The sequence below is a fragment of the Caloenas nicobarica genome, chromosome 1 (assembly GCF_036013445.1).
Source record: "Caloenas nicobarica isolate bCalNic1 chromosome 1, bCalNic1.hap1, whole genome shotgun sequence".
Taxonomy (NCBI): Eukaryota; Metazoa; Chordata; class Aves; order Columbiformes; family Columbidae; genus Caloenas; species Caloenas nicobarica.
The window spans coordinates 11,335,431-11,359,725 of NC_088245.1; the positions used below are offsets into that span (position 1 = coordinate 11,335,431).

Sequence of the window (24,295 nt, forward strand, 5' to 3'; positions counted from 1 at the left end):
GACTTTACTGAATCTGGCACAGGGAGTTGAATAGCCTGTGTTTATGGATGTTTTTAATATGCATATGAATATTTATTGGAGAGGTAGCAAAGTAAAATTCAACTTCAACAAATATTTGTTTGCCTAACCCTGTAAATGCTACATTGAGGCTCGTTAACTAGTAACCCTCCAAGATGGAAAGGTATGAAATTTGAGTCAGAATAAGATGCTGCTGAGATGTGATAATTGTCTTTTTTTTTACCTGTCTCAGTGTCAGATTTTAGCCTTGTTCTCCAAATGTGTTACAGGTATGTAAAGCTGTTAATAATTCATCTGTACCTCTCTGTTCCTTGCACAATGCACCAGTGGAGCAGGGCAGGTGTCACTGGGGTCCCATCCAGCTGGACTTTCAGGAAGGCCTCTGGAATCATTTCATGAACTAAAATGGCCAAATATAGCCCTTTCCTGAGGAATACTTTCATTTAGGCTTTACCTAATGACAACCTCTGTACTGTATGAATTGATTTTTTGTGTAATCAACAAAACTGAGGATTTCCACCCTATATGCACAGAAATTACAGAAGAGCATGCCTCATTCTTGATTAAAATATAGCCAGGCCTGTATCTCCATAATGCAAACAGCAGAAGTGGGAGGGATATAGAATCCAACGAATAATGTACAAAATACCAAATCTGACTGTATGCCAGACAAGAAAATCATCAAAGAAGAACATGACTAAAGCCTAATGTATGCAACAGAGACTGTGTAGTGTTGACATAGTTCAAAGATATTAGTGCGCAACAACGAAACGTGATGAGGCTGATGCCTTAAAGACATTCAGTGAGCCGGGTTCCAAGACATCTGATTAAAATGCGTGTTTTAAATAACAGATTATATAAATAAAACTGTAAATCTAAGAATCCTCGATCTTCCGTTTTACTTTTTTAGGAAAATGTGTGATCATCTTTTTGAGCATTTCACTTTTGCTTTCATCTTAAGCCATATAAAGGCTTTTCTCAGTTTCCCCAAATGGGTTTATAGCATGTTCTGTATACAGACCAAGGCAATACTGGTCCTTTTCAGTGGTCTTCATCCTTTCTAATTATTTCCTATATAATTATAAATGCATAATTATGTATTTTTGCATAGAGAGCATTTATCATATATTTAATTTCTTTTTTTTTTTAAAGCTGAAATCAGTGTAAATTAAAATTAGATTGTTGGAAATCAACTGTCCTAAGGGAACTTCAGTTTTCTAGTAGCAGCAATTTCAGTAAGATCCTTAAACAGTCAGAACAATTCCAAAACTGGTCAATAGATTTGAGACCATTAAAGCTATCTAAAATTAAATGTGTTAACTCAGAGAGCTGAGGATGAATGAGTAATTTAGTCATGTTAATTCTTGAACAGGGAATTCGGCACTTCTTTGGTGTGAATGAAATTTCAGATACTAAGTGCTGAGTCCTTAATTATGTTTAGCCATGCAGAGACTTACTAACACATTACGTTTACTGTAGTAGAAAACATCATAAAAATCAATAGAACTAGTTCTCCCAGTAAATGTGAGTTTCTTAATTAGTGTTTGTGTGATCCATCCCCCATTAATATCTGACGAAAAATTTTTCAGTCTCAGTGTAAATCCAGAGAGTTTTCCTCAAGTGGAAACTTAAACATGTCGATGCTTGTTGTATTTGTCTCAAAAGAAGGTAATATATTAATTAGGAAAAAGAAATTCGTGTGTGGCACAGAAATTGCTGTTTTAAAGGCATAGTAAGAAACAATGTTTTTAAAGACCTTCTCCACATCTCTCTGAAGCTGCTGACAGTCTTTCCAGGACTGGGCATGCTGAAAGGGTCGGGTTAGTGCAAAAGAAATTGCAGAATTTAGCTGTCATCTTTAGCACTCAGAATATCTCCCCAAACGGAAAACTCTGTTATCATTCACCATCATCTTCAAAAGGAATAGACAGGCTGTGAGTAGTGTGCTGAGTGGTTTATTCACAGTTTGTTTTATGATCTAAGAGCATGACTGGACCGTTCAAATAGTTCATGATTTAATTCTGGTGAATGTCTTCCCTACAGCTGTGTGGTTTAAATTATCAGTATAGATATAGCCAGAAAAGGGGAGTTTGAACTTAGTTGTAATCCAGGAAATTACTGAAAAACTACGGTAGAACTGAGTGCAAGGCTTAGTTGCTCAAGTCTTAACAGAAGGACCTTCTCTGAACAGCAATTTGGAAAGACTTGTCTTCAGATCCTTTCTTTCACTCTATTTCAACCAGAAACATTCTCTCCATAAAGAGAAAGGCGGAGGAAAAAAACAAAACAAAACCTAACCAAAAAAAAAAAAAAAGCCACCAACAAAAAACCCACCAAAAAACCAACCAACCAACCAAAACCCACACAAAAACACCAAACAAAAAAAAACCCCAACACCAAACAAAAAAACACAAACAAAAAATCCCACCCACACCAGCTTCTGTTATACAGAGATTTTTTGTGCTTTTGGAAATATTACAGAGAGTTTCAGGCATTTCACATTTTGTTATTCTGTGTTTCCTCACCATTTTAAGTAACACTTATTTTTGCCACTTCATGTTTCTGAAAAATTTGTCGCAGTAGATTTGGTCTAAAGGACCCAATCCTGAAGTGTGTTCTGTCTGGGTGACTGGTGTTGACCTCATAAAATGATGTGTTCCCCTGTCAGGTGGTGTTACATTAACACGTGTTGTAGCTCTCAGATTTTGCAGAAAAATGTAGCTGGATTATTGTTTTCTGTTACACAGACAAAATATAATCTTAACATATTTCTGTAAATTTTAGTTCAGAATTTAGAAAAGTTAGATTATACTTCAAAATAATACGTGAATTAAGTTACACTGTCATCTTCTTGAAGGTTATGATATCAGATAAATTATAGCTAAACGTTCACGTGATGGTTTTCAGTAGACAATTTATGTTAGTCAAGGAGCTAGTCTGTTATTTTGTGAACCTTTAGAAAATGCGTTCAATTTTAATAATGACTATGTGAGCATCCACTGTTCTAGCAAAACATGATGTTATAATAGAAACACTCTTCTTTAGCTCCTGCTTCTGAATTCTCTTTAAATCACCATCCATTTGCTTTAGAGAATATACTTAAGGAGGGAGATATATCTTTTATATGAACAAATATAATTTGAAAACAAACAAAGTTTTAATTCACTTCTCAATTGAGATTGCTGAAAACTATTGTCACACTAACAGTGTAAATTACATTTTATCTGTTATTTTGAAATAAATCCAAACAGGTACATGCAGGTAATTGTCTATTTATGAAGACTATCCAAGAAATGGGTTGATTAAGAGGGACAGATTTGGTAGGGCATAATCTTTTATTAGATGTTAATGGAAAGTCTAAAATGTTGAGTTAAGATATAGCGGTGTTGGTCAGTACCCTGATTTATATTTGCAATTTTACCTAAAATACTCTTAATACAACCTGAAATGAGTACATGGAATGCAGATTTTTGAAGTCTCAGGGAATGTATTTCAAAGATGGATTTTCAGATAGAAATCAAATAGATGAGTTAGTCTGGAAGGACACAAAAACTCCATGATTGAACATGTGCTAACCATGGCTTCAGGCTCATAAAATACTGGTGAGTTTAACCTGTGCATACCTGAGTAATGATACTTAAGTTACTAACAAAGTTGACAAGTCTCAAAGGTTTTGTTCTTTCATCTGTGGAAATTTCAAAGACCCTCATCCATTTAGTTCCCAAAGGTGGTCTGGTCTGAGATTATAGACAATACTGGTATCAAGTTCGAGGTTCTTCTGGTACACAACAGTGAGCAGTGTTTTCTGTGGCTGACAAATGTATACTGATAAATATATACTGATAAATGTCTTGTGGGTCATGCTCTGTTTGAATGTTCTGGTAACTGATGAGCCGACTCAGGTTATGGTCACTTAGGAAAGAGATTGTTTAGTAAAATCAAAACCAGGCAGCTGCTCTCAGCTGTTGGCTTCTTTTCTATTCATGGATAGAGATACCAGAATTTTTCCCATTTGTCTCAGATGAATGCTTTTTCAGGAAGAATCCTGGAGCTGCCTATATCTCTCAGTATTTCCTAGAGAGAAAAATGATTAATGGCAGGAAATAGCTCTCCCAATGCTGTTGGCATACAGCGAGAGAACAAATTGCAGAACATTATTTCATTTAACTTTTCACATTTTTATTTGTGTTCGGTAAGCTGTCAAATGGTTTTGAAAGTCTCATTTTGTTTTTCAGTAAGGAAAAAATGCCTACCCTTGCTTAAAATTATTGCAAAGCTTAGATTAAATGCTTGCAAAAGGTTATTAATCTTAGCATTTTCTTTACAGAGACACTAATATATCCATCTCATTTTATTTCCAGAAAATGTGATACTTTCATGGTACTTTTCTAATTTGCGGTTTTAGGCAAAGTTCTCTTGAGCCAGTGAATAATTTTTTAGATGCATAAGTGAGCTTTGCATCAGTACAGTCTGATTGTATACAACATAAATTAAATTATAACTGTTTTTGAAATGAAGTACTTCCTTGTCCAAAAGTTATTTCGTATTCTAAGGTACTTTGGTTCAAATTCTGGTTCCATTGCATTCAGTGGTGCACTATAGTCAGTAACTGTTTGTCCAGCACAATTCAGCCCTTTAAGATCTTTATCTACTTGTATTGCATTATATTATATGTTTTCGTATATAGGAGTATGTAGGTATTTCAAAAACAGATAAAATAGAGAGTTTTCTAATCCATATCAAATGTTGACATTTATATAGTACAAAGTCTGTGCTACTGATTCATTATAATGTTGTGTTTAAAATGCTTAAGATAAAGGTGTGTGTTTGTTTTGGTTTTTTGTTTTGACTTTGTTTGTTTGGTTGGTTTTTAGCTTCCCCATGGGTAGATAAAAGTCGAACTCCAAACAAAATAGATCTGTATGATGTTCGCAGAAGACCATGGTAAGCTTTCTTTAAGGAACTGATTTCTATACATCACTTTCTGGATATGACTTTAAAGACATTTTTTTCTGATTATTTATATCTAGTAGTCCTTACTTTTAGATATTGCTGTTATATTTTTATAAAATCAGTTAATTCTCCTGAATAAGCAATATTCAAATCATGCTATTTGTTATGCAGTATCTAATATAGTAGTACATCATACTGCTGCATTACATGGACCTTTTCATAGGAGAGGAACTATCAAATAAGACAACTAAAAATTTTAATTTTGTTCCAAAATTAAACACAATTCATATTATTAAACTTAGCCATTCTTCCGGATTTTTGTATGTGTCTCAGGGTTTAGACAGTAAAAAAATCACTGCATTGGTAGAAGAGCAGAGAACAGTAGGATTGTTTTTCATTATTTTTTTTCTGTAATACATATTGATACTTGGATTCATACTAGTTGTATACATTTTTTCCAAGAATGAAGTGTTTTTTCCTTCAGCTAGGCTGATGTAATGCTTCCTCTGTCATCTAGTCTTTAGTTCTGAAATAGCACTCATGTTTTTCAGTTATCGACATCTAAAAATAGTGAATTTGGATCAGTATATCTGACTTCCAGGCTTTCCTAATGTGGTTTAGACTTCACTTTACTTAGAAGGCACAGCACAAGAGAAAATGATAGCACATGGGTTTCTACTAGCTACAATAAGAGGATTTTGTTGGTTCAGCTAGATTTAGAGATCTCAAAGTGTCTTCCATCACATACAACAAATGTGTTTTCAATTTGTATCATTCATACTCTTCATTTATTTCAGGTATATCCAAGGAGCTGCGTCTCCCAAAGACATGCTTATTTTAGTTGATGCGTAAGTGTTTAATGTCTAGATATTGATATTAGAGGGATAAAAGTACTTAGATATATTCAACAAATCTGTATGCTGAAAAAGAGAGGGAATAAAGAAGTCCTTATATGTAAGAATTGAAAATCTTGGCATGATCAAAATAAATACACATGAAAAAACAGTTCCAAAAAGTGCAAACCAAACCTGAAAGTTATTTCAACTAAGCACAAGGAAGTGTTTTTTAATCACTCTAATATTATTCTGCTTTAAGCATCTTAATTTTTGAAGTAATCAATTGAAAATTTCTCGTGTGCATGGCAAGATTTGTTGTAAAACGCAACCTGAACCCAAATATGTAGAAGCGTTATGGTAGATTTAATCATGATTTTATGATCCTGAAAGATGAGACTCTATGCAGGCTTACATGTTTTACCATACATATTTAAAAATTGTCAAGTTTGGTTGCTATAAAATATTACTAGAAAGTCAGCAAAGAAATTAATAAAAAGCTATTCTCCTTAGCAAGGTTTTCTTTCTTTAATATTGAGAGACTGAAGGAAGCGTTGATCCTGATGTGTCAAACAGATTGCTTAATGCTGAAAAAAACTCTCAGTAAGAGAATCTGCATTTAATACTTTTAAATGTAGTGAAGTGCTTTCACATCAGCAGTGAGTTTTATCAACTCTTGTTATTTCTGCACTTCAGCTTAGGCTTTGCCTTGAATCAGACAAGTTGTCACTTGGATATCTGAAAATCTACAGCTGTAAATCTGTGTGTAAGTGTATAAAAGGTTTTGATAATGCAGTGGTTGAAGGTGGTAAACCCTCTCAGATTTCTTGAAGTGAAAATGAGAATATGATGTACCACTATGACTTCACCTAAGCCACAGGACTGGGGCTTCGAATGCCAGTTTTGGACCTGATTTTTTATTATAATGTTGTAATAACACTAATAGTGAGCTGGAGAATTTAGGAGAACTGTTGACAATTTTAGTGTGAAAGTTGGTGAGAGTGCTGATTGGTATTCAGTATTTTCTTTGTAAGTTTTAAATAAAATTTGTTCAATTCAACTTCTCTGTTATGTTGTGTATTTCTGTTAGGAGCGGGAGTGTCAGTGGATTGACATTGAAGCTGATCCGCACCTCAGTCATTGAGATGTTAGAAACCTTGTCCGACGATGACTTTGTGAATGTAGTTTCAGTGAGTATCCTTTCCATAAAACTTACATTGTCAACAAAGCCATAAACAAACTATTTTCAATGCCAGATATGAGATACTTCAATGTTAAGCTGCTAAGAGACTTAAAATATTGCAAAATACCACCTTTGGCTAAATGTTTTCTTGCAAAGTATAATGGAAGTCCTAGATTTGCTGCTATCTGAACAATTGAGTGAAAGGTAAAAATAATTTAAACAAACATCAGTGTAGCCAAATTCTCCTTTCCAATATATTATTTCAGTCTGTATAACACATCTTCTATTTGATTAGTATATACAAATTCTCTTGAAATAATTGGTGGTTCCCAGGTTTTGTATTGTGGTATGAGATAAAATGATACAGAGGAGATGGGGGAGTTCCTTCTTCCACAAAGCAGATACTTGGGTTGCTTGTGTTAATTGATGTATGATGACAGATGTGCAGCCGTACATCTGACTGCTGAAGAGCTGTTGCTGAGAAATTCTACAGTTAGCAAGTTGATGGGCAAGAAAGCAATTTTTTCCTGTAATAAGTAAGATAATAAAGGGGAGAATCAATGAAAGAATTCCAAAATGTGCATAATTTATATGTACAGAGACAGCACATGTGATATGCAGGTCAGAGAATTGTTAGGAGGGCAGAATTATAAGGATTTTTGAATGAAGGTGATAGTGGCTTTTTCAGAGCTGGCTTTTCAGCAGCTGAGATCTTTCAGACCGTGACCTGAAAATTTAGTACTGCCTATAATTACTGCACTTCAAATTTTACTACCAGACTTAAAACTTCTGTTTCTACATAGGAGTTTTTTTAATAATTCTTTAAAGCAGTGGGTTGTGTTTTTCGTTTGGTTGGTTTTTGTTTTGATTTGGTTTTTTTTAAATGTTATTTTGTTCTTTCTAATACTGGCCTGGAATTTAAAGTGCAAATTCCTGGTTTTCAAGAAAGCTGAAGGCTAAATAAAATAGATTTGGGCAAGGGGAAGATTGTATAGGCAACTTTCAGTTTTCTGGCTGATACTTTGGATGTCATGGTCTAGCCTTAGGCCAGGCTTTTTTGTTTTTTAAGCTGTTGAACTGTAGAGCTTTGATTTTAAGGATTTAGGGTGGGAACATTGACATACTCTTAATGACAAGAGACAGCCTGTATGGTGAGTAACTCTGGAATGATTTTAGAGGCAATTTTCAACTTCTGCAGATGTGTTGTAGCTACCCTGCAGGGAGAAAGACCTGAAATATCACTATCAGAAATCTCTTTGAACACCACTTATTGCTTCATCATTTGCTGTCAGCCTAACTGGACCTTTCTCCAAGTAGTAGAAAGAAGCCTTTATTCACAATGGCACTTCCTTTGTTCAAGTTTTTAGTAGTGGATTAGACCATTTTCTTTAGTCTAAACTGCAGGAAAAATAAACTATTTTTTTAATCCTATTATTAAGGGAAATAAGCTTTCCTGTAATGACATTAGAGAACTGAAATATTGTTGTTAGGTTCACTGATTTAAAAAAAAAAAAAAAAAAAAAATTCTAATCCTAAACTGCATTAAGTGGAGCTGTGCCAACTTTTGCTATTGGAAGATCTGGAGCTCCACTACCTCCTGACACACACAGCTTTCCAAACTCTTTCCTTCATGTACTCCCAGCTGCCCAGAAATAGCATATATTAATGCTAAGCCTTCTTTGGGTTCAGGGTATTTTATTAGCTAAGGTTCGTTATTAATTTAGCAAGGCCTCAAGTTTGAGATTTGTCTTGAAAAGGGAATAGAAATCTCTAAATATTTTCTACAGTGCTTTTTCTTTGGTTTGTAACTTACTGTATGTGAGGACCTTTATTCTTTGAGTGACCTTCAGAGGCACACCTCAAATATTTGACTACAGAACTGAAGCGGAGATTTTGGTCATGCTGTGCTCATCCTCAGATGAGGGCAACACTTGCATAATTGTCTAATGCGTTTTGAAATGTTTTATAAAGTGCTATTTGGTGTTGTGCACCTATAATTTAAAAGTCCATATTAGATTCTTTCAGTGTTTGACTGACTTTTGTATAACCTGTGTTTTTATGTGTTCAAATGCCTTACATAATTGGAGTTGTGGGAGACAATGTGTTCTGGCATTTGATTCCTCTAACAGAAAGAGAATCATATACTATAGATAGGAAACAAATGCCTCTACTACTACAAGGCATTATTTAAGTAAGATAAGTGAACATAGAAGTTTAAGGGATTTTTTAGGATTTTTTCCTTTTTTTTTTTTTTTCTCATTTGCTCAGTTTTTCCACAGTCCAAACAAAGCCTCAAACCGAAGTTAAGCACCAGAGGTGATACTGCTTAAGGAGGAGATATATTATCACACTTGATGTAAAACATAGAATGATGATGATTATTATTATTCAGATCAATCAGATCTTTGAAGATTACATGCATCACTTTCATTTAGGAGGATTTCTTAGAAGGTCTGAGATCTCATCTTTATTAAAATACTAAATTCTTCATTTTACTGCTTTCTTTTCTCCTACTTATTCTTCCTTGTATAACTTTGGTGAAAAGCTTGATGATTTATTAGGTTTATGTACTGTATTAAAAGGCAGATAGCTCATTAATTCTTATCTAATTTTAAAATAATCTCATTTTTCTTTTTTCTAAATGATTTGAGGATCATATGGAGAGATGGTGATACAGAAAAGATCATAAATATTCATCCCGAAATATTCTATAACAGAGAAGGCATGTCTAAGTCAAACTCCAGTGCTTTCTCAATCCAAACACCAAAATATCAACTTAAATAATTTGTTCTAGATGAAATAAATTTACATTTATTCAACATATTTCATGTTATTACTAAAGGACAAGAAGAAATGGCCTCAAGTTGTGCCGGGGAGGTTTAGATTGGATATTAGGAAAAATTCTTCATGGAAAGGGTTGTCAGGCCTTGAAACAGACTGCCCAGGGAAGTGGTGGAGTCACCGTCCCTGGAGGTGTTTAAAAGGTGTTTAGATGAGGTTCTTAGGGACGTGATTTAGTGCTAGAGTTAGGTTGTGGTTGGACTTGATGATCCTGAGGGTCTCTTCCAATTGAAAAGATTCTATGATTTTATGACATTTTCTCCTGAGGAATCCTGGTACTAGACATTATTTGCTAATTAAAAAGTCCAAAAAGCTAGGTGAAAATATTCAGTCAATACAATATTAGCAGATGAATATGTGAATATTAGCAATAGCCAGAACTTATCTACAGTTTTTCTTTTGGCCAAGAAAGCAACAGTTGTTTTATGGCTTGTTAGCTTTAATAGCCATGGAGTGTTTAGTAATGAGGTTTTGAGTTAACTGGAGAGCTGTTTTACTGCTAACCTCTGCCAAGATGTTGTCCCACAAAACCCATATGTATGATGATTCATGCCCACAACTGAGAGACACAGATTTAAGCTCATGCCAATCACTTCCAGAAAGTGACAGATGATTTAATGAACCATGCCTGGTATGTGGAGAAATCCTGGGGAACAAAAAGCTTGAAAGTGGATGTGTTAAAATACATTAGTTCTACTAATTTAATGTAGCTCTTGCATTTATTGCCAGTGAAAAGAGGTTGAACAAACTATTAAATCACGTAAAGATTGCCAGGGGTTAATATGTCATGATTTCCTCTGGGATTTGCATTTTTCTTATCTGAAGTGCTGTGCTTTGTTGCAGAAAGAAAACCTGCTGTTTGAAAGAGCTTAAATGTATGAGTAATACAGCTGTTTCCCCACTAATCCGGTTACATGCTTTGATAGCAGTAAGTGGTAGATGATAGGGGCAGCAATTCCATCCCAGCACGCTATGATTTAGTGACTTGGTTTCAAATATTGACACAGAAAGTGTAATTTGTTTATGATTGTGGGTAAGCTGCAGTTTGCAGGAGAAATGTATTTCGAGTTCAAATCTGTAGAGGTGGGGAAAACCACACAAAGGAAAAACCTACCTTGCAGCAAGACACAGTAAAGGTCAGGAGCTGTAGGACTGTTTAAAATCACTTAGCATTTGTAAAAATTCAAACTAAATTTTACTGTTTATGAACTGGGAATTAAATGTTATGAGCATCCCAGGGACAACAGAATCATGCTCTGGGAAAAGTGAAAGCTCTTCTGCTTTTGTGAAGTTCTACACATGAAATAGAGGAAAGAAGATTTCTGTTTAAATTGATTTCAAAGAAAAAACTATGCACCCAGCATGTGAAATTGTTTTTGAGGATAAAAGAAATCTGTGGAAGATACACCTCTTGTTTCACTGATTTTTAGTAGCAGCTTATCATGTATTAATAATTCCCACAGCTCAGTGGTTGCCAATCTGTTCATTTTGCCCCCCCTTACTCTCAAGGTGAATACAAGCTTTATGTCTTCCTAATTAAAATATTTATTATATGATAATGGGGAGGAAGTTGCATAAAGGACTTTTCAGTTCATCAAATGATTCTTTTCTCTTTCTCCCGTGTGTTCCTTCCTGCATTCTGCAGTTCAGATTGTACCTATATTCTCTTAGACACAGGGAAATATCCCTTCATTCTAGTAAATACTTTCTTAAGCTTGTTTAAAAACTTAACAGACATGCCATGGGTGGAAACCTTAGCCTGAAGTCCTGTTGAAGGGAGGGGGATGCTAGATTTTGCAACCAGGTAACCTGTCATGCTTATGTTTTCTTTGTTAGAAGATTTAGATTTGTATGAGTGCACTTCAGTTCAGCTCATAAAAACTTCCAGAAATGTCTTTGGTTTCCTTTATTACTTCCATTTAAAGAGGTTTTTAGTGAACCTTAAATTAAATTACATATTCAAATAGACTAAGACATATTTTCTTCCTGTGTTTTTGAATTTTGACTCAGAAGACTTCACCGGTGGTTTGTTTTTCTGAACAACATCAGTATTCAAGGAAGTCATAAAGCATGATCATGATATTGGTGTGAGATGCTGGCACAGAAGTAGTTGTGCGGGTGGATGTAGAGGAGATGAAAAGGTCTCCTGGATGAAAGGGCTTACCGGCAGACTTGCTAATGTACTGCAATCCTTACTTTTCTATTCCCGAAAATGGATAACATTAAAGAGAAAATATAAAGGTATTTGCCATCTTTTTTCATTATTTGGCGAATTAAAAAAAGACAGAGAATTAAGTTCTGACTGTAGATCTGAATAAACATCACTTTTACTGATTTAATGCTGGAGTATATTAGGTTAGAAATTACTGTAGCTCCAGTTAAGCATACAGTCGCCTCAGCATCATAGCTGTGTGAAGGCAGAAAGCTTTTTTTTTTTTTTTTTTTTTTGGCAATTAAGAATAATATAAAGGCAAGTTTAGAGCTGGGTGTTGAGTTCTTTACCATAATCCTTCTAATTGTATCATGGCCTTTCAGTTTTTCTTAAACCGAATTGGTCATTTTCACGACAAAGAGGAATAATGGTAGTTACAGAGAAAAACATCTTCATAGGAGTGTTTCTTAATGGAAAATCATTAGCATTCCTTAATGGAAGGTGATTATCTTGCACCTTCCCTATTCAGGGACCAAGTGAATTGGTGTATGTGTTTTCCTACAGGTATGTTTGGTAAGCGCTGTAGGTGCTGGACTGAAATAAAGCTTGAAGAAGTTATGGTCAAAGTCTAGTATTCAAATTCTGCATTGCTAATAATTGCAGGCTGAACTAGACTATATGTATGGGAAACACACCTGAAGGACTGTTTAGCAAATGTAATGAAGAACAGGATTCTGCAGATAACTGTGGAAACAATTTAGGGACCTGGAGAAAATTTAGTAACTAGGGAAATCCAGCAATTGTTTAAAAGTTAGAAAGAATTTTCTTTTTAAAGCATTAATAATAGTAGGAATAGAAGCAAGAAATGCAGTGGTATCAACATCATTTTTTTTTTTTTTTTGTCTGCCCACAGAATAACGGTTCCATTTTCCTTCCCTTCTAAAGAGAAAGTGAAGAAAGGAGTCAATGAGGCTATGTTAAAGTATTTCATGTGGGGCTGGAGTTGAGAGGAAGGTTAGGGTAGAAGGACATTATACTGCCTGGCTATTGAAATGTGGTTAATTGATTTCAACAGGACTCTGATCCTCAGGCAAGGAAATTACACAATGTATATCACGAAAAAAGAAAAAGTGAAGGACTGCTAGTAGTCAAACTTCTTGTTGTCTTCATCTGACGTGAATGAGAACTGTTGTACAGCTTCAGTGGCAACTTTCCATCTAAATAGTGTATGGATTGATGGTTCAATTTCTCTCCTGGGAGGCAAACGATGAACTCAGATTTTGAATGTGTGCCTCCCCTTTGTTGTGGCTGAATATTATTACATAAATGTGGATTGTATCACACAAAAGCGATTGGCTCCGATTTTACAAAAAAAGATTGTAGGTGTCTTCTTCCAGGACTGAAAGTGGTTAATGGTTGATCGCTTTGTTCTTGAAAGCATCATGTCACAGTCCTGAGTGAGTCATCTGAGAAGCTGTATTTCAGACATATGCTCAAACTCACAGAATTTGACCTTTTTTTTGGCTGTTCTAGAGTTCATAAATAAATAAGTGATTTGATTAGAGCTGAGAAGTGCTGTTGCAGGGGAAAACTCTTGTGTCCATAGACTTCAAAACTGTCAGATAAAGGCACTGCAAGAGTCACCAGTGAAAGCCCAATAAATTTGAATGGCACATACATAGTTAATATGCCTCAACAAATTGCAAGGATAGATTCTTGTTGTCTTCATATCAATATTTAATGCCTTCCTGGAAGATGCACTTAAGCAAACATCTACCACTAAATGCAATTTTTAAGGTCTATTACAGAAGTAACCAAGGGAATTTTAAGTGATATGTGGATGGTGAGACACTATGCAAGAAGTCAGACAAGATTATCTTGTTTCCCTTTTTAGCTTCAAATCAATAATACATAAAGGTTTTGGTCTTGGTTGTTTGTTTGTTGTGTTTTTGTTGTTTTGGTTTTGTGGGGTTGTTTTGTTTTGGTTTTGGTGGCTTGTTTGGTTTTTTGTTTGTTTGTTTTTTCTTCCATTTTCTCCTGCTTACTTAAATATTTATCTCAAGTAGCTGTTCATCATCCACCTTAGTTACTAATGGACTGGAATATACTTCATCATCCTTTTGTGATACGAATGCTTCAGCCTTCATCTTTGTAAAGAGGGAATACTTACCAAGTACTTTTTTATTTTCTGTGTGTACTTAACAGTTTAACTGTATCTATCTTGCAAGACATGTGTTCAGTAGTTAGGCTTTCTGTTATCCCTAGTGTACTTGAAAATTCCTTGTTATCTTCAGTTTAACCAGTTCTACAATATTGTCTGTGCAATAAGACAGAACAGCAAATACTTATATAAAACAGACATATACAGAATAATTCTGCGATAAAAAGGTGAAAATGAAGTGTTACTCTGCTGTTACAGTGATAATACTCCCTATGGTACTTGCTTACTTTTTTTTAAAATATCTAGATTAAAATAATATGCCGGTATGCAAAACCAATATATTAATAACACAAAACCCATGGTGATGTTAGTGTGGGGTCAAGTCTTCTCTCTCCGAGAATTACAGCTAGTAGAAGGGAACTTCTCCAAAAGCCAAGTTGCCATGTTCAGCTTGAAAAACCTTTAGAAGATGAAGTTTTTTTCTTTTAGAATTACAAAATTATAATCAAGCCATCTGAATTTAGGAATTTGAATCTTTATATTATTTTGCCTGTTAGGGGAAAGCATATCGTGCCAGATTCAACACCCCAAGATGGATGAGGCCACCACAGCTCCATGCCACAGATCCAACCAGTAGTGAGGCTGAAAATGCACTCCTAGTGGGCACATACACATGGAGTACAAGTATATGCCACATAACGTATATTCATGTGCAGACATACACACCAGGTCAGCCACAGAGGTAACACAAACAGATGCAGAGCGCTCATGTGAACACAGGCAGTGCCAACAGCCTCATCCTGACCCCTATCTCTCTGAACTGGGTAGAAATCTGCTGGTGAAAATATATATACACACACACACACGTGTGTGTACTGTATGGATGTCTTCAGCAGCTGGGCTCAGACACTCCTTTTGCCCAGAAGCTGCCCCTCGATACCAGTCTGCCCTATTTCTGCCACCTCGACATAGGAGTTCCGAAGCCACAGCCCCACACAAGTTGCTGGTAAAGGCCATCTCGTGTACACACGCAGAGCTATTGGGGTTTCCTTTGGTTCCAACAGCCAACCCCAGCTCTGTGACCTCAGCCTGACGGACACACACACACACACAGACATTCCAGTCCCACTCCAGTTGCTGACACTGAAGCCCACTCATTTCAGACTCTCTTGCTGCTGCAACAAGGACACGTGGGCCCTGCAGCCCCTGGTCTGACGCCGGTGGCTGCACACACAGACACGCATGCAGAATAGAGTCCCTCACTCAAGAAAACGGGTAGAAATGGACTTTAATTAGAAGGCAGGACAGACTGTGCTGGTGAGGTGTAGAATGTGGCCAGACAAACATACCAACCGGCAAACTATTTACATGGGACCAACATTTTTTTCCTCTTACCCCTCTGTTTTCCCCTACTTGTTTGTCCCCAAATCACCTGAATCCATCCCTTTCCTCACCCTCGTTCCTCCATTGAATATTCCATAGTAAGTCCTGTGCAATTGTGAAATGTTCTTCCCCTACATCCCATAATGTCCCTCATACAACCTTCCTGAGACCAAAAGGCCTAGGCCCTAATTATAGTTAGTGGAGGAAAATTAAAAACAGCAGACAAGTAATTTTGATTCTCTTGAGGACAATTCACAGCCCAGGAGGTGCTTGTCTCCACCAGCTGTAGGGAGAGCCTGGGCCACTGCCTTGGACTGGGCTTCCCATTGAAAGATCGTGAAATGAGATGCGCTGAATCATACTACCCCTCCTCAGCTGAGAATGCAAAAGGGAGTGGGAATAAAACCAGGATTTTTTGGAGTTTTTTTACACTTTTTCACTTTTTTTTTTTCGTATGTCATGGTTTTGTTTTGTCTTTGTTTTCTTCTTACTATTTGCTTTAACATATCAGCTAATTTTTTACTGTTGGGTTATTAATTGTTAATTTAGTTTGCCGTGAAAGGAAAATGTTCAGAAGATATGTAAGAGAGAAAAAAGAAACTGAAAGAGTCGAAAAGGAATAAGGCAAATCTTAAAACAAGATCTGTTTCACTTTAGATCTGTCACAAAGTGTTAATTCTAGGGAATGGAATACTTGAGTGCATGAAGAGCCGAAGAGAATGGAAATTAGAAGCTTAAATTCTACATTAGGGTGTCAGACGCAGGGATGTTGCTGGAAACTATACATTTATTACTGTACAGTATAGCTGACAATTCCAGATGACTAGAAAAGTCACCTCCATTCCCCCTTTGAGGGATTGCTTTGGGCATCAATACAGATTTTTATTGTCTCCTCTTATAGTTGTCAAATGTCAGGATGTTAGACTTCTAATAGCACATGGCATGGGCTTCTGTGATTTCCAGAATAAATTCTAGCTCTCTAGTGTATTAGAAGTATTTAAAATAAGTAGTTTAGTAGTATATAAAATGAGACGATAGCTCTACCTCATGGTTCCACTGGTTGTTAAATCTGTTGGCTGTTTCCCATTTAATAATTTTTAGTAAAGCCCAAGTCTCACTGAAGAGAGCCTTGCTGCGTGTCAGACGTATCATCAATCCAGGAGTTTTTGTGACACATCAGGGGCTGGAGAAAAAGTGCATTTCCGAGTCAGCTTTCCAACCAGGAACCAATTATTACGGGGACCTGTGACAGTATAATTAAAAATGTGTAGTTGGGTGAAAGGTCTCTCAGACAATGAACTTGTTTCTTACCAGTTCTGAAGAGTCTGGGCTGGCTTTAAGGATTCTGCTGAGGAAAGATGACTCACCATGTTAATGAAAAAAGAGGAAAATGCAGGCTGTCCTGTTTGGACAGGGTGCGGGCTATTTGTTCTGCGGTCCCCCTTTTTTAATATCCGAAAGTCATCTATTTGGTAGTTGAATATTTTAAGACATGTGGCAAGATGTTAGTTCACTGTGAATCTAAAGGGACTCTTAGGCAAAACATGAATGAAATAATAATGGACTTCTCAACTTTTCAAGGCTCATGCTTTTCCCTCCTGGCTCACAAGTCTGTGCCGTAGCAGCAGCATCTCACAGGGTGGCAGTGACGCTGCCGCTGCCTCCCCCCGGCGCGCGAACCCCAGGTACCGTGCACAGCCAGGGACATTGCTCTGCCCTGCAAGGGTGACAAGGACATTTAAGTCAAGCCCTGGGAATATGGAAGTGATATTATAGTCCCCTGCCATACCCCAATTATGTGGCCTGCTGCTGAAGTCTATGTCTGTCTGGCAGTTTGGTGCACTGACTAAACATTTATCTTGACTATGATGCCTTGAGTAGATAATGGTTTAATAGTCAAATCTTCATCTCTGGTGACCAGCGATAGCACACGAGGAAATGGAATGAAGCTGCATCAGGGGAAGTTCAGTTTGGACATTAGGAAAACGTTCTTCATCGAGAGGGTGATCAGTCACTGGAACAGGCTCCCCAGGGGAATGATCACAGCACTACTAGAGTTCAAGGAGTGTCTGGACAACGCTTTTAGTCATTGCTTTAGTTTCATGTAGTTCTGCAAGGAGCAGGGAGTTGGACTTGATGGTCCTTATGGGTCTCTTCCAATTCCAGATATTCTATGATTCATCTTTTTGGCAAAGGGTGTTTCATGTTCTAAACAACTTGAATTTGACTGAAGATTTTTATATACTTCCAGTCAAGTATTAAAAAAACCACAAACAAACAAAAAACCAAACCAAACCAAAACAAAACAAAAACCAAAAAAAACCCCCCACAATAAAAGAAATCTACAATATCGTTTTCTAGGAAGTCTCTTGTTAGAGCTCTTATGATGTCCCTGGGTAAGAATGCCGTACAGCGCAGAGAACAGACAGCAGCTCTGCAGCAGTGCAGGAGTTCAGATCAGCCGGGTTTCTCTGGGAGATGCTGAAGTTTACAGTACTGAATTTTTCAGTAGAAGTCAGAAACACATCATCTTTAGTAAATAATACATATTAATTTAGCAACAGCATCATGAAATGACCATAAGTGAGTTCATCTTGCTAAGCTACTTCATCTGTCAGCCTGCGCTGACAGTCTTTGTTGTAACTCTGAGATTTGCAGCACAGCATCGTGCTCTATGGCTCCAACATTGATCCCTTTGTACTGAGTGTGAGCTTTGCATTGATTTATGTGCATGTTATCATACTGGTAAGAAAGGTTAACAAAGTTAACTGAGAGCAGATTTTGGCCCAGTATTTGGTCCTTTCCCAAATAGTTGTTTCGTATTATGCTTCATTTTTTTTTTAACAGATATCTTGTGATTTAAGTTTTATTGTTGTTGAATGCTGCTATATCTGATCTATCAAGAGTCCTTTCAGAAACTTTAGTATTAAGCATTTTTGCCCCTTACATGCATTCTGTCTATAATATGCATATATACATTCCACAATGAAAAGAAATGTAATGCATTTTAAATTTCAAGAAATGCCAATAGTGTAAATTGTTATAGAATCCTAATTTTATTTCATCCTATACTTGCAATACAGTTTTAGAAATTCAGGAGCACTCCTGAGTACTAGAATAAAGTTTAAACATTTTATCTACAATGTGTATGTAGGGTGATACTGTATATCTGAAGAGTATCAGTACACAGGTCATAGGACAGGAGAAAACAATTATTCTGCACAAAGATATGAATGCTGATCTTTAACACCACATATTATTTTTTGGCATGTCAAATTACAAACCTTTATTGCCTGAACTGCCTCAAATTTTCTTTGTGCTGAGATCTACATGGAATAAAACTTTGCAAATTGCTTTCTTACTATTCTCTAAATGGATTCTGATAAATATTTATAATATCTTCTCACTGCTGAAATATAGATTGTTACTGGCCTTATTCAAAATTCAGTTATTCTTGGGATTAACCCTAAAATCCTATTACCAAGCCTAAAGCAGGAGGCAAAAAAGGAAAAGAAAGCAGCAAAGCTGGATTTAGCTACAAGACCAAAGCCTGATGAAATCAGATCTATTTCACTATTGCTCATTTAATATGTATAGATACAACTGGGTCACCAACCTGATTTAGCCATGAGGTAGAAGTAGCATAGCAACAAACCTCGGCAGATTGAAAGTCAGCAGCAGTTGTATCTGATTAGGTCTTCAGCAAGCTACCTATATTTTTCTCAATTTTCAGTATTCCCAGAGAGATGTTTCTGATTTATTGATATATTAAATGTACAGCTTTTGTCTCTGTAGCAAGCTAAATATAGGAACTACTGCTTTGTTCAATTTTATATTATTTTCTATAGATAAAAAACATTTCTGAGTGCCTAAAAATACACAATTTAACACAGTTTAAGGCAAGGTCTCATTTAATGTCAGCAGTTTTTGAAGGGTAGTTTTTTAGGGCATTTTCTGGGCTTTGTTTGTGAGTTTTTTTGTTTGTGTTTTGTTTTGTTTTGATGTTTTGTTTTTTAGCCTAGAAGTATGATTTTGTGAGATTTTGTTTAAACATGCTATTTTGAATCAGTAGATATTAGTAAACTAACTGGGATGAGTGAAGAATAGGGAGGCATCAGGTAAAGATGATTGGACAAATCTGAATTTTTGCGTAGATTTGTTACTAAACAATATTCAATAACAATATTATCACTTTTACAGATTTTTGAGATGGAGAAAAATATTTAGATGGGGGTTGGTAGACAACTGTGAACTTTTACAGCTTTTTCATTATGAGTACTGCAAACACGGTTTGTAAAGCTTTTGGAAACTGAGATACTTGTTTCGGTAATATAGATCCTTTGGAAAAAATAGATTTTCATCCTTCTGGAGCTAGGACCTCTTATGTTCAACATGCGGAAATTTTGCCTTAGGAAGGAAGTTTAGATTTTGATATTCCTGCTTCTTCACTCATTTGGCACACAGGTGTATTTAATTGTTTTATTTCTAATTGGAAATTTATGCCATTCAGAGAAGGTCCCAACGACCTCCACCAGTAGTGTAAATTTTCCCATTTCAAGGCAACATTTAGAAGACCGATTCAACCTTTTTTTTTTTTTTTTCCTTTTAGTGCCACCTAGTGACCAAAACCTGAAAAGGTTTTTGAAAGTTTCTTTAATTTATTGGGTTTGATTTATGTTGTTTCATTTTCCATTATTGAGATAATTTACAAAAGAGTTTGTGTTTTTCAGATAGAATTGCAGAACTAGCACTTCTTTCCTCAATTTATTTGCCTGAGGATTTACATAAACTTATTGCTGTCCTTATTAAATACGAAAGTTGACTGAAACTTGCTTTCCTGAACGTCATAAAAACAATTAAGCACATATATGTAGATTAACATTATATAGAGATAAACATTTTTAATAAATATATATATCTATATGAAGACATTAGATACAGCAGAAAAATAAAGGTATTGGCTGTTAGAAACTTTGTGATAAGCACTTTGTGATCAAGATAAACTACTGCCCCAAGATATTTTTAATTCTCCATAACATTTCTTCTCATGCTGCTGTTTCTGATGCCTGTTTGTTTTGCTAATATTACAAGTAATGTGAATTGGAAGACAGTGCAATGAAGGGGATGCTTTGGCTTTCCTTTCATAAAAGAAGCAGAATCAATTTAAATGTTTTCTTTGTATTTAAATCAGGCCCTACACTTGCCAAAAGAATGATTTACATTTGATTTCAGATTTTTCCTTTATATCTCTCAGGAGGTAGAGATATATTTAGGTACATAGAGGTATAGGTGGATATACAGAAGCAAATTTGAAACATTCATCAATTTATACATTGCCTGTGAAATTAGAGGTTTTTCTCTGACAGTGCTGTAGTCTTCGGAATAAATCACGGTGGTTGTGCGTGCGTTTTGAAGAAGTTTGAGTGAAGAGCTCTTTATGAGAAATGATGCTGTAAGAATTTGTGCCCTGTTTGACCTTGTGGGATAAATGGCATATAGCAAAATACTAATATCAAGTTAAAGGGCAAATTTGAGAACTAGGGGTTGGTTGCACAAAGGAAAGGGAAAAATCATATTCTGGTGCTCTAGTAGTGGGAAATTTAGATTAAAGCTTCTGGCCACGTCTTTACCTCAGAATTATTGTTTTGTTCCTGTTGTTTCACTCTTCTCACCAATAAAATGGGAACAGTTCTGTGCAATTTCACAAGAAGGCTGAGTTGCTCAGTAATGTTTGAAAATGTCTGTGATGCTAAAGTGTGGATGTCCCTGGGAGTTATGTGCTATGTGTTACTTGCTAAAGCATGTCAACTGGGGAGAGATTGGTTGATGTCTGCAAAAGGCAGATTTCTTAAAAAAAAATCCGATAGAGCAGTTTGCATCTCTTCACCATGTAATATATTGAACTGAATGCAGTTGTAGGGGTGAAAAAAGGTATTATACATGTTTTTCTTCTCATCTGTTTCATGTTGGTTGGTTGGTTGGTTGTTTTGTTTGTTTTCCAGACTGCTTGATAGCTTTTATCTTTCTACTTATCTGTCTCAAATATTTTTCAGGCCATCTATATGCCCCTTTTGAATACCTATAGTTTCTTTCTTCATTTTGCAGTCTTTTTCCATGAGAGTTTCTTTCTTCCTTTCCCTTGCCCTTCCTTTCTTTTCCTTTCTTTCTTTCTTTTGTCTTCTACTGTCACTTAATGAAAACATCTGTCTGTAGCATCTCTTGTAATTTATTTTTTGATCTGCCATCATATCCACAGAGGACTTAGAGTGGGAACAGAAATAAATCAACATTTCTCTTTCTCTTCCCTTAAATTCTCTAATATCCTGGTGTCGGAGTAGGAGTTTTAATAATATTGAAGAAGAATTTCCAGGTTGAGACTCTAGAAAAGAGGAGGCTTTTAGCAATGCAGAAGTAGCTATTCTAGATTCAGGAGGGTTTCAGAATGACAACCCCTTCTCTTGTCCATCAGTTGAGCTCTTGGGACACTGTGCATTGCAGAGGTCCACGTGTCTGAAGGAGCCCACGGCAAAATGCAACTACCCAAGGGAGGGGAAAGGTCTCTGGTGTTTAGGTATTTCACTGCAGTCCTGTATAATTTTCCACTGGTTTTGCAAGTTGATCCTTCTCTGAATAGGACGATAAAGACAAAGTCCTGATGAGACTGTCAGATTAGTGGTTCTGTTTCTGACCTTCTCTAGAATGACGAGATTGAAGCAGTCTTAAACCCCTTTTTTCAGAGTTGCTTGTTCAGAGTTTCACGTTAGGTTGAACAGATCAATTTCTCTTTCAAGTCATTGAGTTGCCCCATATCTGGGCAAAGATGATACTGGGTGATTTGAGCTCAACTGGATGAAGTTCTTTAATATGCTTAGTGCCCCAGTAACAGGTGTGGGTATTCCTGGCCTAACCTGTGAATAGGTCTTCATTTCCTCAGGTCTGAGGATCATTCTGGGAGTTCCCAAAGGCAGAGGCTACAAAAGGATATAAATATGTGGGTACTGAGAAATTATCTAGGGAAAATACATCTAGATCCTATACCTGGCTATATAATTACAAGACAGATTTAATTATTTTAATATTTCATGATACTTTAAAATAGAAAGCTAAGGTTATCCAGTTTTCCATGATTTCCAAGTGTTTTGCTGCAAGCTCCTTTTATTTCAGCTTAGATAAGGAATAAGCTTTTTATAATATATAGTCGAAAAAGCAGAAGCTGTCACTCGTGGTGACATACTGTATAGGATGGCTTTAGATTTTAACAATTGAATAGTTTGCCTCCAAATGTCATCTGTTGTTTAGTAAGTGACTCACTGATCTCATGGCATCATACACAAATTCCACTTATTTTCTTTTCACCACAATAGTATTTTTGTGACTATGTTTATCTTTATTGCAATAACTAGAGGGAAATGCCAGTCTGGTAAATACCCAACTGATGTTTCATATAGAGACATTAAGAATATTTTATTTAATAAAATATGGATTGTAACTGCTTTAAATTTAAACCCTTGATAGGATTTGATTTTGTAAGAACATGGACTTTCTGAAGTGGCAACTGGTTTTTGAAGTCTTGCATCTTCTTTCTTCCAGGTAGATACTAAGTGATTGAGTATATTAACTGGTTTTTTTTTTTCAAGAAGTCATCCAAACATAAATAATCATTATGATGATTCTTAGTAGCCCAGTAATATGTCCAGTAATCACTAAAGGCTTATTGCAGGTATTTTGGCTTTTGAGATTTTAGTGCGTGAAAAATTATTAATGCCATTAATGCTATTATATTTCAGATGAGTTTAACTGAAACCCGGCTCAGTTTGTCTAACTCAAAGTTAGGAATAGTCCTGGTATTTGTCATATGGTGAACTAGTTAAAGAGCAAAATTATTGAAGTGTTATAACAAGCCAGCTTTAAGGGTGATTTGAAAGCCTTTACACTTGAAATCCTTCAGTTACTTCAGTATTGTACTGGAGTTCGAATTAATGAAATGTAGCCCTGAATTCTCTTTCTCACTTTGAACATTTTTATCAGTCACATTTCAACGTTCAGACTTGCCTTCAATTCCTAGCAAAGAGGTAAATGTTCGTTTTAGAGGATAGTTGTTCCATCTACTGCTTCCTTTATCTAATTAAAAAAACTCTTCTCATCTGCTTTGTTGACTGATGTTAACATTAAAGTCCTCTGATGTATTTCAAAACAGCTGGCTCATGTATTATTTAAATCATGGTATTTACGGACTTTGGTTGATATAACTCTCCATTCTACAAATGTGTTATTTCTCTCCATTTTACATCAGCGTTTGTCGATTTTGACCTTGACCCTTTATTCAGTTTATATCACGTGTAAGTGCAGCACAGTTTACTTATTAACTGCTTAAATAGTTTGAGCCAGTATTCCTGTCGATTTTTAAAATGTCAATTTTGTATCCGTAATTACCAATCCATATGCTACATACCTGATCTTCATAGAAATAATTATCCTGATACATTTGCAGGACTGCTGGCAAGCAATTTAGATTTGCAGTTTAATGTTAGTGGCATTCTAGGGAGAAATTTTCACTTGTCACTAAATTTTCAAGTGAACATCTAAACCACTGTTTGCAATAGCCCAAGACAAGGTGTGCACAGACCATGAGGTTGAACTTATGATTACTTTTATACTAGCTCGTTAAATAATATGCATATAATGTCAGTGATGAAGCAGAACTGTGTTTTCACTCTACTTTTTCAGACTAAATTGGCTTGTGTTGGGTGGAGCTACCTACCAGATAGTGT

The 24,295-nt window shown here is 35.9% G+C and overlaps 1 protein-coding gene across 1 annotated transcript in view; it reads left to right on the forward strand.

Moving 5' to 3' along the window:
• CACNA2D1 (calcium voltage-gated channel auxiliary subunit alpha2delta 1) overlaps positions 1 to 24,295 on the forward strand; it is a 408,307-nt gene that overhangs the window by 293,309 nt on the left and 90,703 nt on the right. Inside the window, exons 8-10 of the mRNA XM_065643236.1 lie at positions 4,893 to 4,962; positions 5,769 to 5,819; positions 6,895 to 6,994. Of these exons, the coding sequence (XP_065499308.1) occupies positions 4,893 to 4,962; positions 5,769 to 5,819; positions 6,895 to 6,994 (221 nt within the window). The remainder of the gene's footprint in view (positions 1 to 4,892; positions 4,963 to 5,768; positions 5,820 to 6,894; positions 6,995 to 24,295) is intronic.